The sequence below is a fragment of the Bubalus bubalis genome, chromosome 7 (genome assembly GCF_019923935.1).
Source record: "Bubalus bubalis isolate 160015118507 breed Murrah chromosome 7, NDDB_SH_1, whole genome shotgun sequence".
Lineage (NCBI taxonomy): Eukaryota > Metazoa > Chordata > Mammalia > Artiodactyla > Bovidae > Bubalus > Bubalus bubalis.
In genome coordinates, this window is record NC_059163.1 from 28,974,552 (window position 1) to 28,992,569 (window position 18,018).

At 35.5% G+C, this 18,018-nt stretch overlaps 1 protein-coding gene across 1 annotated transcript; it reads right to left on the bottom strand.

The window, feature by feature from the left end:
- Positions 1-17,781, bottom strand: ALB (albumin). Its single transcript, XM_006046949.3, has 15 exons — positions 17,631-17,781; positions 16,865-16,922; positions 15,880-16,012; positions 14,420-14,628; positions 13,743-13,875; positions 12,203-12,300; positions 10,599-10,728; positions 9,464-9,678; positions 8,222-8,354; positions 6,715-6,812; positions 5,529-5,667; positions 4,707-4,930; positions 3,030-3,162; positions 2,288-2,355; positions 1-170 (listed from the first exon to the last, which is right to left on the bottom strand). Exons 1-14 carry the CDS (start codon positions 17,707-17,709, stop codon positions 2,314-2,316), a joined length of 1,824 nt encoding a protein of 607 aa, XP_006047011.1. The 5' UTR covers positions 17,710-17,781; the 3' UTR covers positions 1-170; positions 2,288-2,313.
- Positions 17,782-18,018: the final 237 nt, after the last annotated feature.

Consider the following 18,018-nt stretch of genomic DNA (forward strand, 5'->3'; position numbering starts at 1 on the left):
TTAGAGTCTTTTCATTTTTTATTAATTGTAGCACAAACAAAAGAAGCAAAATATTTAAAGAAATTTATGTTCTTTAGAGAGGGTGTTGGTTTAACACCAACAGAAAAGAAAAACAGATGAATAAGCTCTGAGTTTTCATTTCTCTTTTTTCCTCTTACTCTCAGGGTAGGCTGAAAAACAAAAGATAAATATAATTACTGTTTATAAAATGGCATGTGCTTTTTCAAATATATTCAAATGAATGCCAGATTGCTTAGATTGTCTTTCTATTTCCATCAACGAAAACAATTCAAGCCTGTCCTAGACTCATGGCAGTTGAATTCTTCTGCCGGGCAAGGGGAAAGGACAGAGCAATAAAGTTCGTAAAGTCCTCTCTTCGTCATGATGTCAATCAGGGTTGAACATTATAACACCAGCTTTTCATCATTAATTCTCAGAGTCATTTACTTAACAACTACTATTTTTTGGCCACACCATGCAGCACAGCTTGAGTGATCTTAGTTCCCTAACCAGGGATTGAACCTGTGTCCCCTGCCGTGGAAATGTAGAATCATAACTATTGGATCACCAGGGAATACCTGACACCTACTTCTTACCTAAGTTAATTACAAACAAAAAAGTTGTCTTCTCAAAGTTAGACCTCTAGGAAGAAAATCTTGCCATTTCGGACTGAAACAAGTATACATTTTGAAATGCCCCCATTTGCAAAGATATGAAGCTGTTTCCTGTCCTGAATGCACAAAATATAGGTATTACCATACAGGCAAAGAGCAAGTTAAAATCTAATAGTGGAATAAACATCACAGTCAGTTTGAAAAAAATAATTCATGCTAAAGAACAGTTGGGCAACTTGTTTCAAAAATGAAGTTCATTCTATTTTTTAACTTCCCCCACAATACTATAATAAAATGGGTTAAACACATTTATTTATGTTCAAACATCTAAGTTTTAAAGTGAGCCTTTTTGTCATAAGAGAAATCCTCTTAAGACTTAGTATCTTGACACATTGGAAACTTAGTAGCAAATTATTTACTTGTAGTAGAAGTTCACACAAGGTAGACCTCTCATATTCACCAATGAAATGAATTTGTTTTTGAGCTATTTGGTTGAACCATGTGAAATCATTGCTATTCAATTGTTTTTGTACATATGAAAATGCACTTTCATACAATTCAGCTTATTACCTACAGGATCCCATTGCTGAGCCAGTACTTAGTAGAATGACTCTGTCTTCCATATCACATTAGGGCAGAACAAGATAGTGGTTAATTCTCAAGCTCTAGTGTGAATTTTTAATTTTGGCTCCACTTCTCACTGATTGGATGGTCTTTGGGTAAATTACTTAACCTATGCCTTGATCTATACTTTCCTTTTCTCATCTGCAAAATGGGAATAATAATGGTTTTCGACTCAGACAACTGTTTTGAGAATTAAAGAAGTATATATATATATTAACATATATATTTTATATATATATATAATGAGTTTAGAATAGTGACTGGCATTAATCAGTTGATCTTTGCTATTTTAATAACTAGGAGTTTCCCAGGTAATGCTAGTGGTAAAGAACCCGCCTGCCAATACAGAAGACATAAAGAGACGCAGATCCAATTCCTGGGTTGGGAAGATTCCCTGGAGGAGGAAACGGCAACCCACTCCAATATTCTTGCCTGGAGAATTCCATGGATAGGAGTCTGGTGGGCTACAGTCCATAGGGTCGCAAAGAGTGGGACACAACTAAAGTGACTTAGCATGCATGCATGCATTATAATTACTTTTTAAAAATAATTCTATTTACTTATTTATTTTTGGCTGTGCCAGGTCTTTGCTGCTCAGGCTTTGCTCTAGCAGGGAGTAGGGGCTGCTCTCTAGCTGCGATGTGCAGGTTTCTCATTGCAATGGCTTCTCTTGCTGCCGAGCATAGGCTCTAGGGTGCACAGGCTTCAGCAGTCGTGGCTCCCAGGCTTTATAGCACAGGTTCAGTAGCTGTGGTGCATGGGCTTAGTTTCCGCAGCATATGGGATCTTCCTGGATCCCATATGAGATTGGGATCCACGTTTTCTGCACTGGCAGGCAAATTCTTTGCCCCTGAGCCACCAGGGAAGCCCTATATAACTACTTTTTTAAAAAAATCTAAAGTATAGTTCCTGGAGGAGGGCATGGCAACCCACTGCAGTATTCTGGCCTGGAGAATCCCCATGGACAGAGAAGCCTTGTGAGCTGCAGTCCATGGGGTCGCAAAGAGTCGGACACAACTGAGTGATTAAGCACAGAAAAGTATAGTTACCTGAGATGCTTGTGGTTGTGTCGTGTTTAGGTTAAGGCTGTTTGAGTTGAAGTAACAAGTTTTGGACCCTAAATACAAAGAAATGACAGATATGGGGGAAATATTAGCACCACTGTTAGGATTTTTAAAAAGTAACATTTATACAGCCATTGGTGATTACAAAGTAATTTTTCATACATCACATCCTTTAATAACAGTTCAGTACTAGACTCTCTTGCAGAGAGTCGGACATGACTGAGCAACTGAACTTAACTGAACTGAACTAGACTCTCTAGAATGAGGCTCCCTGAGGAATAAAATACTGTCAAGTCCTAGGGGGAAATATTAAATGATTCACACATTTAAATAGAAATTTCCCCTGTAACCTATAAAATCAACTATTCATAGTCAACCAAATCACAAATTACCATTTTCAAGAAAATGTTAAACTAAATTAAGTTTTGGTTTGATGATTGTCTCTACCAAAATATTTCAGGCTTTAGAAATATTTCTGTCTAAATTCATAAACATACAACTTTGGAAACAGAACAAATATTAAAACACAACTACAGTGCAACAAGAGATTTTTTTTTAAAAAAAGAGTATTTCAGTCATTTGGTAAGACAATTGTATGAAGAATAAGATTCCTGTTCCACACACACATAATTTCTTTCAGGTACTTAAACCACTAACCCCTAGCTTGACCAAATGCAACAGCAAAGGAAATTAGACATATTAAAATGAAGACAAACAACTCCAGTACCTCCAAAGCAAAGCAGGCCTCTTTGTCATCAGCCGCGCAGCACTTGTCTACAAAAGCCACAAAATTCTCCATAACGGTTTTCAGTTGCTCCTCTGTTGCCTTGGGCTTGTGTTTCAACAGCTCAACAAGTGCACTGCATTTGAATAAAAACAACAAAAAACAGAAAGAAATGCACTCACTGAACAAAAATGGAGATGGTAAGAATGGTAGCAGTTCTGCTAAATATTCTAAGTTTTAGAGCCAGACAGCTCTGGATTTGAGGCCCAGGCTTGCCATTATAAGCTTCAATATTCTCACTTGCATAATGAGAATAAAATCCACCTTCACAGGGTTGGTGGAAGGATCAAATTAAGTAATCAATGTAAATTGCTCAACATTTGTAGTGTCAGTATATCTCAACTAATGGTTCTTTAGTAAATCACTGGAAAAGATGATGTCATTGCATTCATACGTTATCTGATTTGGGGAGTTATGGCATATTGAATTGTATAAATTTAAGAGCTAAAAATAATTTTTAAAAATGTACTTATCCTGGACTCCATTTAAAAAGTTTCTAATCTGAGAATGTTTCTCTTGGTATTTTGTAATCCACCCCATTCAAAGTTAATAACAATCTTGACCCAGGGATTGAACCCAGGTCTCCTGTATTGCAGGCAGAGTTTTTAAGTCCTGGACCACCAGGGAAGCCCTAATAATATAGAGACCATAGGAAATAAAACTATCCAACTCAAGGGAGCTGGTGGTTCTCTTTCTTTGACATCTGCAGACAATAGGGCTAGAGAAAGAGTCATATGGGCACAATATAACTTTAAAATCTTGCTCCATGATCAGAAGCCACCAGAGGTAATAACAACTTCATGTTGCTAAATTTCTTGCAATTATAACCCCTTGTGACAGCAATAAGGAATCAAGGGAATCAAGCCTCTGAACTCGAAATGCCAGATGTTTTTAATCCAAGTTCCATTCTCAAAAGTTAGATCTTAAGGGGCTGCCTTATCTGTAGGTTGATACAGAACAAACTGAAAGTAACTATTCATGCCCAGAATTAAATTCTCATATGATTTCTACTGACTAATTTGCTATCTACAAAAATGCATCAGTTAATTGTTCAGCTTATTCTACTGAATTAGCCTAAGATACAGGGAAGGCAATGGCACCCCACTCCAGTACTCTTGCCTGGAAAATCCCATGGACGGAGGAGCCTGGTAGGCTGCAGTCCATGGGGTTGTTGAGGGTCGGACACGACTGAGCGACTTCACTTTCACTTTTCACTTTCATGCATTGGAGAAGGCAATGGCAACCCACTCCAGTGTTCTTGCCTGGAGAATCCCAGGGATGGGGGAGCCTGGTGGACTGCCATCTATGGGGTTGCACAGAGTCGGACACGACTGAAGCGACTTAGCAGCAGCAGCAGCAGCCTAAGATATAATTCTGCTGCAGCTTTTATCCCACAAGATTATTCTGAATGGTTTGTAGGCAAGATGATGAGGGTTTTTTTTTTTTTTCTTTTGCTAAGAAAACAAAAGGCTATCCATTTTATTCTTGACATTTTTATCTGCTTAACATGGCCGATACTTCTGTACTTTGGGTCTATAATCACTATTTCAGAGAAAGCTGCTTGTTTACAGTTCTCACTATCAAGATTACCAACACAAAGAGTAGTGAAATACTCCTCACGTTTGTTTCTTGATTTGTTTCTCAGTATCGGGAAGTGTGCATATATCTGCATGGAAGGTGAACAATTTGTCATCAAAGCCTTTGGGTACATATGTTTCATCAGGTGTCAGAGCAGAGAAACATGGCCGTCTGTTCACCAATGACTCTGTGCAGCACTTGGTGACTTTTTCACTCACTGGTGTCTTCTCATGCAACACGCACAACCGGTTCAGGATCAAGCTCAGCTAAAAACAGGCAAGAACACAGAAGCCCAAAGAAAGCATAATGAAAAGTTTTCCAGGAACTCCTATCTTCCACTGGACCAAAACAAACTCTATCTTTTAACTCACAACATTGAATCCAAGGTTGATTTGAGGCAACAGTTTACTTTAGAACTACAGGTAAAAAGGGACTTTGAAAAATCTTCTCAATTAAATATGTCTACATTTTAGGAATAATATATTTGAGAAAATAATTGATGGCATAATTTAAGAGGAGTCCTGAGACATGTATTGGAGTAGGGAAGAAATAGTCTTATACTGATACATTAAAGGAAAAAAACCCCAAAAAGTAAAAATTTAGAAAATTCAAGGATGGAACATTAAAAATTCATGAATTTTTTTTAAAACAATTTATCACTTTTGGAATCTTATCTAAATCCTCTGATGGTCGAGACAATATAGGCAACCAAATCCTGGTTGCCACTACCATATAGACAATACACACACACACACACACACACACACACGTGAAAGCAAGCACTTTCACTTGCTTCTGAAAGCTTTGTCAACATCCAAAGACAAAAATTCGTCCTTACTGACAGCTCTATTCTAAAAGACTCACATAGTCTTCAGTACAGGGCATTCTTTCTGATTCCGGCTTTGTACAACACTTAGTGCCCACTACTCCTAGGCTTCTGGAAACCTCCACGAGAGTTGGAGTTGACACTTGGGGCACTTTCTTGGTGTAACGAACTATGAGCCTGTAACAACATAATCCATGTGTTTTCAGTCAGACAAGAAACTCTTTTTCTAACACATCAGGTCAAGCAGAGAACACTTAGCCAAAATCCACCAAGATGGTTTCCAGGGAAGACCTATTCCATTCATAAATTGTCTTCATCTTCACATGGGCGGAATAATGTGGGTGAAGACCTTGTCCTGAGCAACTAAGTAACCTAGCTGTGGATCCCACCTGTGCTATATAATCTTAGAAAAGTGGCTTACTTTATTATAATTCAGTGACATTAAAATACTTTTTAATTGCTTCTTTCTTTCAATAAAACCTACTGAGAGCTTAATACACATCAGCACTATCCTAAATCTGAAAGATATGGATGAATTTTCTCACCTATAAAACAGAAGGAAATACACCTGACTCAAAAGGGATGGTGCAAGGACTAAACGAAAAGAAACAAAGTATGCAATCAGCCTAACATGGTATCTGGCATGTAATAATCATTTACTAAGAATGCTAATCACTATTGAAAGTCCATGTATAACAATAATCTACTCAAGGGAAGAGACTGTATCTTGTTCAATGTTATTCCAAGCACCTATAGTTAAAAAAGTGGTAACAGGTGTAAGCTGAAAAATAAATATCACCTAAATGATGTGCCCCTTCCTGTCTTAACTTCCACAGATAAGGCTGTATTTAATCAGAACATTAGTCTATCACCTTATTGAGCTACAGCCACTGAAGACTTATTTTCTGCTCTGTAAAGCATTGTTTTTATTTTCTTCACTCATAAACTGTCTAACTGTCAAACAGCATACTCAGTTCCTATAACCCAATATTTGATATTTTTCCTCCCAGATTTGAGCCCAATTTTTTAAACTGCCCTCAAATATAAGCTCTTCACCCCATCAACTATTTTATCTCATTTTCTCTTGTCTTTCTTGATGGAGAGTGATTAGAAATAAGACTTTACTTTCAAAACTAAAAGTTCTATGATAGGTGGCCTATGAATATCATCTTAAATATTTACTAAATGAACAAGAAAAATTAGCCAATAAGCAAATATACTTACGCATTTTGGAATCCATACTCTCCAAGTTTTTCGAATTGGTCACAGTTTTGTTTGATTAAATTCTGAGGCTCATCCACAAGATGCTTAAGTTTGTCAAACTGAAAAAGAAAAGAATTGTGCTTATAACATTCTATATGAGGATCATCTGACTCATTTTCTAGTTGTTCAACTTTACTTCCCATCTCAAAGCTCTAGAACCCTCACTTCTAAAATGGAGATGAAAATGATACTCACCTCAGAGAATTACTCTGTAAACCTCCTGAGCTCATGAAATTAAAACAGAGCCTGGGATACAGTAAAAACCTAATAAACGGTGGCTATGGGCTTCCCTGGTGGCTCTGTCAATAAAGAATTTGCCTGCAGTGCAGAAGACCTGGGTTTGATCCCTGGGTCAGGAACATCCCCTGGAGAAGGAAATGGCAACTCGCTCCAGTATTGTGGCCTGGGAAATCACATGGACAGGGGAACCTGGTGGGCTACAGTCCATGGGGTTCCAAGAATCAGACATGACTTAGCGACTAAAGCATCAAACCACCTTGTAATTATAAATATATTATAATTATAATATTATATTATAAATTATATTATAATTATAAATACTCGTTATTATTAAGCCATCTCTGCAGTTGGATCCCGAGCTCTCTAAGATAACAGATTTTGTCCTGGTCATCAGTTCTTGTGTGGCACTTGGCATATAACTAGTTTCTTGATAGAAGAAAAAATGACTTTCCTCTGATTCTTAAGTTTGAAAACCACTCTATGTACTGAGTGCTAAATATCTCAAACATGAACTAGTTGCTAAATATTTGCTGTTGCTGTTGTTCAGTCGCTCAGTCATGACTGACTGTTTGTGATCCCATGGACTGCGGCACACCATTTCCCTGTCCTTCACTGTCTCCCAGAGTTTGCTCAAACTCATGTCTACTGAGTCAATGATGCCATCCAACCATCTCATCCTCTGTCACCCCCTTCCCCCTCTGCCTTCAATCTTTCGCAGCATCAGGGTCTTTTCCAATATGCTAAAATTTTAGCATAGCTAAATATGCTAAAAATTCTTGAAGCAGATTTCTTCTACTTATTTAATTTCTTTCAAAACCATTCCTAAACTGTTTCAAAAGAGATTTGAAAATATTCTACATCAATAGATTTCACCATCTTCTCTAAGATACTAATTCTTAATTACTTAATAAAACTTGAAAACAGGTTAACCTTCTTTATATCTATGTTAAATTTCTTTTAATTAACATTTAAATTTGCCTTATTTTGTTCTCAGGAGTCTAAAAAGGAAAAAAATGCCTGGTCAAGATTATGTAAAATTAAGAGAGTGCTCTCTTCGACCTTTCTTTTTTATTGAAGGTTATTATTCCTATAATGTTTACAGGCACAGAACTGAAATCATCTTAAGAAGAGCTCTACATTGCATGATATAATAATCTGGCATCATTTTTATTTCCTGTTATTGGAATCATCAACCAAAGAGCTATATGTCTTCCTTCCAGAAACTTACCACTGTGGAATAGCATGCATGTGGATCATCTTTGGCACAGCATTCCTCCAGTGTGGCTTCATATTCCTTGGCAAGTCTCAATAGCACTGAGACAGCATATTCAGGATGCCTTCTTGAATATTCATACAAAAACCTAATTAAGATGACAATAATATAGATTTTGTTAGACAAATGAGCAAGAAAAACCACATAATTAACCATATATGTAAATCATATCCTAAAGGTTTGAATTAGACTAAACCAGGTGCAGTCAAGGACTAAGGGCTTGAAGGTTCAGAGTTAAAGCTATCAAACCCTGACTCTACCACTTGTTTTATTATATCCCCTTAGGTGACTTATTACAATTTTTGAGCCTTGGTTTCCTCCTCTGTGGAATGGGGATGATAATAGTATGTCTCAGAAGGTGAACTGTGAGAAATACATGATGTAATCTATGCAAAACACACACTGTTGGGCGCATATTATTTAATGAATGACACTTGTTACTATTAGGTACATCTTGTCTAATTTGGACTACACTTCAAAAATGTTCTGATAGATAACTAGAGACATATTCTTAATTTTTTTCTTCTCTGTATGAATAAACTCTTTATGGGTATGTCATTTTATAAAAGATTTAGTGCATAGGATACTATAATTGAGCAATAAAAATTTAAAGTTTATCACCACACTTACTGATTTTATATAATCATTGATTTTGTCATTTAATTATATGCTACCTTGCATGCTACTGGACTCTGGTCTTTTCAACCAAATCTGACTCATTTTCATTTTAAAGCACCTGGTAACAGATTCCATACTTTATAGTTCTTCGCTGGCATCAGATAGATAGATAGATATAGAGGCATAAAGATGTATTACATATATTCACACATATATAAGTTCTAGAAATACACTTTGAATGAATGCATGAATGAATAATACATATAATTTACATGTAAACAAAATATTTCTACATGTATTTCCAGAAATACTTCTAAGGAGTCAGGGGTGGGAGTAAAAATAAATTTTTATTATTACATTGTACTCTATTGATAGAGCATCTGCCATAAGCATGTATTATTTTATGACAATTTTTTAAAATCAATTTTTTCAAAAATGTTTAAAGGCCGGAAGAGAAAAGAATAAAGAAACATTGTAGGCAGTGTGAAAATTGTAGCAATTCCAAGGGAAAGCCTAGAATAATTTCCTAAATTCTGAGATCATATAAAAGTATGAAAGGATCATTTCTTATCCACTTACGAGCCCAGGAAGGCATCTTTTGCTTCCTGATAGTTTTTGCAAACTTCCTTATCTTCAGCAAAGTCAGCAGTTAATGCGGGCAGGTTTTCAGGCACGGCATCTTTTTCTGCCTCAGCAATGCAGTGGGATTTTTCCAACAAAGGCTTATCACAGCATTCCTTCAGTTTACTGGAGATTGTATCTTGATTATCACATATGTACTTGGTAAGATCTGCCTATAAGCAAGTAGGTGAAAAGTGTTCAGTGTAAACTGACATTCCTGTGCTTCCTCCCCAGACTTCTACTATGTTGACAGAACATATTCATTGTGTTCTAAGACCACACTTATACCGATATGCCTTCTATGAACATTTTCAGTCTGTGCTGCTAAGCCTAGAGGCACAGATAGAACTACTAAAACATGATTGGAAAAAAACTAGTCTTAATTGGGGCTCATGTCAGTTATTTATTAACTTTATACCTACTTTTAAAACACTTAAGTTTTTAAATTAAAACTCAGTAGTGTTTTTCTAAATATCCCCCCAAATTAAGTGCAGGCATCTTGAAACCAAATAACCAAATAAAATGCTGGAAATTTTTGAAAAGTTAGTCAAGATCATGGTCACAGACCCCACTTACAGATGTAAAATATCTGCCTTAAAGTTTTCAGAAAGTGTCCTGAGAGGTTAGGATTCTTGTCAATTTGAGAAAAAAAAGAGATATCATTCCAAATATTTGTATTTTTAATGTAGGGTGTTAATTAAGAGAGAACATAGAGGGGAAAATTACATAATTTCCAAAGCTCTCTTCAGGTTCCAGCCTTTCTCCAACTCCCTCCACCTCTTCAAGAAATCTTCTTAGAAATCTACCTTTGTGACTGTCCTACTTCAGATTTAAGAATTTGATCTCAGAATTTGAATGAAAGTGATTACAAATTATAAATGAGTTTATTAGATCATTTAGTGAATAGGATATCAGAGAGAAAAAAAGAAAGAGGGAGGGAGGGAGGGCAGAAGGAAGGGAAACAGGGAAAGGATTGAGTAGACCCAGCAGAGAAAACAATCTCAAACCGCTTTCAGTTGTTCTGATGCTAAACAAACTAATTCTACCAACTTAAGCAAGTATGTTACCATAAAGCATACTGAGGATTCTTTACCCTGTCATCCGCACATTCAAGTAGGTCACCATGGCAGCATTCCTTGTGGACTTTTGTGAGATCTGTCACTAGCTTGGTAACCTCTACAAACTCAGCCTTGGGAAATCTCTGGCTCAGGCGAGCTACTAACCTAAAAAGAAAATTCTCCCATCAAAATATTATTAACAGACAACGTTTTATGTGAAAGCATTAGGAAAATACCACACATAACTAGAAAATTTAGGCTCAAATAACATACAGAAATAATTTGTAAGATATAGTAGCTCTTATTTTAATGATAATTCTGAACCAAATGTTAGAGCAAAATGTTTCCTTAGGGCAGCACATAGGGAGGTTAAAAGTCCAGCAATTCATAAAAACAGAAATCAAAGAGGGATTCTAAAAAAGGTAACATGCTGAGAGGACCCAGGTTTAGAGCCCAGGAATGACTTCCAGATCTGGCTTTATAGCTTAATAATCATGAGACCCTAGGCCAGTTACTTAGCCTCTGTGAGCTTCAGTCCCCACAGAGTCACAACAACATGCTAAGTCAAAGCATTGTTGTGAGGATTAAATGAGATAATCTATATGAAAGCATTTTATGAACTGGGGAATGCCATACAAATTCCAGTTACCCCTTTTTTAAAATTATTAACCAAAGTACATTCTTCCTGACTTCTAAAAGCCTCTGAGAAAACAAATTTTGTTAACTTCTACAAAAATTAGAGAGTTTTGACTCAGCATACTTTTACCAAGAAATTGATTCAGCATTATCTCTGTACTCATTGATAAGATGTAAAACCTAACATCCACAAGCTTTCTCAAATCATTTCAGAGTCACTGAAATCAGGTAAAAGACACTTCCCCAAAACTAATCATACCCTGTTTAACTATGTATCATTTCATGTTAGGGTTGTTTTGTTTAGTGATTTTATTGATGGTAGGGATGACAGGCAAGATAGTTCAAGTGACAGTTTCTTGACAGCTTCCAAAATGTCTGTTTTCAATTGATTTTCTGCCCAATGTTGATTTATTGTTGACTAGAAAGTAAGGGATTGGTGGTGGGGATGGCAGGGGGTCGCAAAAGGGATTCCTTGGTCCAAATATTGAAGGATGCTTCTAGAGCTAGCTGATAATATCCAAACAGAGGCCCAGGCAAAAACAAGAGATTAAGAGCAGAACTGGTGCTACCAGAAAATAAGAAGAAACTTTGATGACTGAAATTAGTTATCAGAACATAAAAAGACAAGCAGACACCTTCAGATAATTGGTTGGAGGGATGGATGAGAGATAAAATTAGATAAAAGACCCTAACTATAGATCTATATAAACAGTGGATTATTATACTAAGATCACAATCGTTAAAAATACATGGAAGTTTAAACACCTGTCCTGGAAGAACATAAAAGTTGTCGTCTAAATTCTCTGACTTAGGGAAAAAAAGGTTAAAAATAATGACAAATTGTCTTTGATGCTCTGGTTTTCATCTCTATCAAATTTTTACCTTTTAGACAACCAAAAAGATGTATGTGAAAGCACTGTGTAAAATGACATATGATGAACAATTTTTTCAACTGAACCATCCATTTACATTGTGAAAAAGATGCAAACCAAATGTAACATACCATGCTTTTAAAGCTCTTTCTCCAAATTTTTGAATACTGGCACACCTGAGTCTCTGTCTGGCAGATGAAGTCAGTACTTTTTCTCTCATAGTTTCAATCTGCAAAAAGAAATAATTTGAGGAACATTAGAAGAGAAAATTTAGGTACAGACCACCCCTTCTGGAGCTCAGATGAGACTGCTGCTGCTGCTGCTGCTGCTGCTGCTGCTGCTGTGTCGCTTCAGTCGTGTCTGACTCTGTGCGACCCCATAGACAGCAGCCCACCAGGCTCCCCCGTCCCTGGGATTCTCCAGGCAAGAACACTGGAGTGGGTTGCCATTTCCTTCTCCAATGCAGGAAAGTGAAAAGTGACAGTGAAGTTGCTCAGTCATGTCCGACTCTTCGCAACCCCAAGGACTGCAGCCCACCAGGCTCCTCCGTCCATGGGATTTTCCAGGCAAGAGTACTGGAGTGGGGTGCCATTGCCTTCTTCGGAAATAGGGTTTACATAAATCAAAATTATCTCTGACAGTAGCAAGATTTAACCTTTTGAGCAAACCCCAATAGACCAGCATTACAACTGAAATGATTAACCTAATGTGTAGTTGCTAAGTCATGTCCAACTCTTTGCAACCCCATGGACTGTAGCCTACCAGGTTCTCCTGTCCATGGGAGTCTCCAGGCAAGAATACTGGAATAGGTTGTTATTTCCTCCTCCAAGATTAATCTAATACATAATGATAAATATGAGACTTTACCAAATTAAATCTTAAAGAGAAAATTTAAACCTCAATTCCCAAGTATTCATTATTGGCAAATAATTATTTTGTTCTATAGAAAGAGGAAAAGTCAGTCTGGTCATAGTGGAACCTCCAGGTGGTTAAGAACCAGCGTGGAGGTATTGCCAGGGAAAAGGGAATGAAAAGGAAAATTAGAACAGTGTACACTAATATCCAAGGGAATAGAACTCTGCTGACTTCTTAATTTTGCACATAATGCATTTTAATCCTTCCTCCACAACTCCCATAACATCAATAAACTCCTTAGAAAAGAGAATGCAGTGTAAATATTTACGGAATAAATCAATAAACCTAGGCTTCTAGATGCAGTTAAATTCTCCCCCACTTTGAATTCTCCCCTCCCCCAATAAAAAAAAAAAAGCCTCATGAAAAGAGAAAAATGGTGAAATGGTGTCCTCTTACTGTGCAATTTGAAAAATGAGTTTCTGCATTTCACTATAGCAACTAGCACTATAGAAAGAGGCAGGATATTTAGACACATACAAACCAGTTCCCTCTACCAGATCCACTTTGCAAATCTTGTTAGAAAAAGGAAATGGAAGACATAGCTCTTCAAAAAAGGTGAAAAGACATAGCCCTTAGTGAAGAAGACATAGCCCTTCAAAAAAGGTGAAAAATTCTTTAATTGGGGGAAAGAGGGAGGAGTTTAAACCATGTAAAGAAGTTTCTGCTGGAGGCTTCAGTTTCCTAAATTTAGCCATAAGATGTCCTGAAACTGAGGTTTGATTATGAATTGGTTCTTCTATTCATTCTGAAGAATACCTTTGGTAGCAGGCAGGCACCTTTATCTTCAGCTTGGCAGCATTCTTGAAAAACTCCATTATATTTATTAGCATAGTAAAGGAGTTCTGGTGCATAAAAGTAGGGATGTCTTCTGGCAATTTCATATAGGTATCTAAATTTTTAAACAAAAAAACAGTCACTTTTCTATAGCAGGAACAAATACATTTGTAATATACCTTCTCCCCAGAGCCTTCAAAATTCAAAGACTTCTAATCAACCAATTAAGCTCAATTTGCAAATGATGAACTTGCCTTTGTCATTCTTTAAGTCAGTGAAAAGGTCAAACTCACACACATATATATATACATATAAGTATACACGCATGCATAAAATAGTTTAATTTCAGTGATATGTTATTGACTAATTTGAAATAAATTCTGAGAATGCTAAATATATACGTATATCTTTATAATATCTTAATACATGTCAACTTCAATTATTTTCATATAGATCATATCCTGTTCTGCAAAAGATCTTTGATCACCTTTTTCATCATGTAGAATGATAATAAATATTCTATTTCTTTGAAAATTGTCATTAGAACAAAAACTTCAAGTCTTATTGTTGATAATAATTTTCATAATAGTAATTGTTATAGTGAATCTTGACATATTTCATAATTTTTTATTTTGAAGCTTAAAAATCTGATTACTTACTTTCCCCAAAACTTCTTTTCATCTGCCTTAAACTCGGCACACAAAGTATTGGGGTCTGGTTTCAATTTAGGGAGGTCTGGGCTATCATCTTTGTGTTTCAGGAAGCATTCATTTCTTTCAGGCTCTTGTTTCTCGCAGCAGTCGGCCATGTCACCATAGGTTTCACGAAGGGATGCAACTTTACACAATTCCTCTCCAAAGAGAGTGTGCTGCATGGAAGAGAGCAGGCTTCAAATTGCTGAGCAGCATTTTATTTTCCTTATACCCAAAGAATAGTACAAGAAATTAATATCTTGGTAAACCTTGGTTAGTATGTCATATAAAAATCCACTTTTTTTCTCAGATTTAGAGAGTTTCCCTTGATTTGACCATCTATGGGTGATTACCATAGGAATTAAGTGTCACACTATTACTTATAGTGGATAAAACAGAAGGGCAAAAAGAATGCCTTTAAGGAATGAACAAAACTCCTGTTTCCACCTGAGGTTAAAGGCCAGGAGAGAAATCATTAAAGTAAAAACTCAAGGGAAATTATCCTCTTAGTAGCAATGAATTCACATTAGGGAGGACAATGTTCAGATAGATTCTCATTTGATCTGCTCCTTTTCGAGAGGTCCAAATTTTTAGTAGAAACCATTCAAAACTGAGGAGTAACACTATCTACTATATATTAATTGTTACTGCATTAGAGTATAATTTTTTTGTTCTAGAAATTTTTGCCTCAATGCACAGTCCATTAAATGAATCCTTTCTGTATCAATTAATTTTGATTATGAAAGTAATTATAACTCCAGGGGAAATAAGCTTAAGACAAAATTTATTAATTTCTTTTAAAATATATTTTTAAAAATTCATATTTAGAGGAATATTATTGTGGGTAGTTAAAGAACTGATTCTGCCTCGAGGCAGAAGTACATATAGAGAAAAACAAGAAGGAAGCCTTCTGTGATAAACAAAAAATTGCCTTGTCCCAAGAAAGGCATATATAAAGCAGTAAGAGAAATAGAGACCTATCTTTGTATTAAAGATCTATCTGAAAATATCACAAGTTCAAAGTCCTGATTGTTTATTGTATGTAAAAATATGAATATCCCTAAAACAAGGAATACATAGCCATACTGTTGTTTTTACCTAGATAACAAGGTAAAAACTATCTATCATTATTAGTGTCTATGAAAAGAAATTTAACTTTAAATTAAAAAAAAGAAACTTCTAAAAATAAAAAATGTCCAAAAACACTATGACTTTTGTGTGTGGTTTCAGTAAAGCAATGTTTTTTAAAACTGTGAGTACACTAGAACATCTCTATCATCAAAGAAATGCTATACCCACTTTTGAGTGTTGCTTACAAATATAGTCTTTGATAATAATTGAGAAAACTAAAATGAGATATTTTTACTTTTTAAACATTCAAGATTATGTTACAGAAGAAATACTATTCAAAACCAGAATATACTTACAAGTGACTTATCACAACCGGCATGTGACTCATCAGCAACACATGTTTTTGCAAACTCAGTTAGTTCGTTCACTAATTTTACATGCTCATCATATGGACTCTGCTGGAGATACTGAGAAAAGGCAATCAGTACCCTGAAATAAAGATCACAGAAAAATGTTGTATAATAAATTTTTAATATACACTAGATTTCATGTTAGAAAACAAATAGTGTCTGTATATGTTCTATATTTTACACACCTTTCTCATGATTATTCAGAGATCCTATTGACGTCAGCTGTGTTCTGAGGCCTAACCACGTATATGTGGCTTTCTAAGAAAAAAGGATGTATATTTCCACCATGTTTAAATATATGTGTGTGCAGGTCAATATATGCATACTATCACATCATCTATGTGAGCAAGCAAGCAAAATGCATTCTAAATAGACTAATAGACAGGTCCTTCAACTATTAAAACAAAAATCATACATACATACACAATATCTCATTTAATCAGGCAATAGGATAAGACAGACTTTGAAAAACAAGCTATTTCCTTACCTTTTACTAGATTAAAAAATATTCAAATTGTCTCAAAAAACCACAGAAATATTTGCTGGGTAAAGAACTTAGTAAATGAGTTGTGAAAGGAGTCATATAGTAAAATGTTTTCTACCATGTAGATTATATAAGAGTTCCAGATCTACACTGTCCAAACAGTTTTCATTAGCCACAAATGACAATATATATTTGAAAAAGTTAAAATTAAATACTGTTTAAATTTTTGATCCTCAGTTTCAATTGCCATATTTAAAGTCCTCTATAGCCACAGTGGCCAATGGCAACTATATTGGTCAACACTGATACAGAATATTGCCACTGATGCAGAAAATCCTTTTGGAGAGTACTGTTCTACAGGCTTTGATGACGGGACTATAAGGACTTCAAAATTGCAACTAACACTATTAGAAACATTAAATTTGATTCTTCAGTATTTCAACTTACAGGCCTTTAAAATGTTCTTCTCCCAAATCTTTAAACCGATGAGCAATCTCACTCTTGTCTGGAGGGGAAAATGGGGGGAAAAAAAGATTTGCTTTAAATTCTGAAGAAACAACTGGTTATGATATTATTTTTTATGTTTCTCTCCATTTGACTTGGGTATTCATTTGCTCCAAGATATTGAGCTCTGATTCTGTACAGAAAATCTTAAGATGATGATTAAATGTTTCTTCTGCATTTAAGCAGAAGTGTTATTTAATCACCAATGATACTACTTGAAAAATCATTGAAGTCATTACATATTTATAGTTTTATATTCAAACTTGGATAAGATCTAATGCTCTTGCAATGTCTATTAACTGAGAGGATAGTCCAAAACGGAAAATATAAATACAAGTTCTATTTATAAGATTAAAATCACAAATTTTGTATTTTTTATATAAATTAAAGTACAGCGAACAGGCCTTTGGAAACTTGGATTTTTAAATTCTATCTTCAACTATATTTTGTGAAGTTTAAGTCACTCTGCAGAAACTCCTTCATGTGCAATAGGAAATTACAGTTACTAAACAATTCTCACTATTTTTTTCACCTAGGATGTTAGAAATATATTAATAAGGTATCTTCCTAAGGGTTCACAAATACAAAATATAGTAACAGTCTAAAAATAAACGCTAAAGGAAAACTTTCTTCATTAATGATTCAAGGTTTACTAAAACGTTCTTGTCTAGGAAAGAAAAGTTAAACAATTGAAAACTAGAATTCTTACGTGTATCTCGACGAAACACACCCCTGGAATAAGCAGAGCTGAAGAGAAGGAGAAGAGAAATAAAAGTCACCCACTTCATTGTGCCAAAGTTTTGTGGGGTTGATAGAAAAGATAGTATGATAGAGGGAAATCAGCACTAATATACTTCTTTAGCCAATAATTGTAGATTATTAACTAGACTCATCTTTGTATTTCATTGGTTCATAAGTGATTACAAAATTCATAGCATTCTTGCCAAAAAATTGTTTGACTGAATCCCTTGCGTATGTTTGCCATCTGGAACCGGTTTTTCCACAAGACCTTGTCAATTCAATAGTTGTGTAAAACATCTTATCAAATTTTACATAAGAGTTTAAACGATTTGTACCATTACTGTGTTCTCTATCTG

Coding starts and splice junctions, on each gene's coding strand:
- ALB (XM_006046949.3), bottom strand. CDS start 17,709: ATGAAGTGGGTGACTTTTATTTCTCTTCTCCTTCTCTTCAGCTCTGCT. Junction 10,729..12,202: donor GAAAGAGCTTTAAAAGCATG/GTATGTTACATT, acceptor TTTTCTTTTTAG/GTTAGTAGCTCGCCTGAGCC. Junction 9,679..10,598: donor TTGAATGTGCGGATGACAGG/GTAAAGAATCCT, acceptor ACTTGCTTATAG/GCAGATCTTACCAAGTACAT.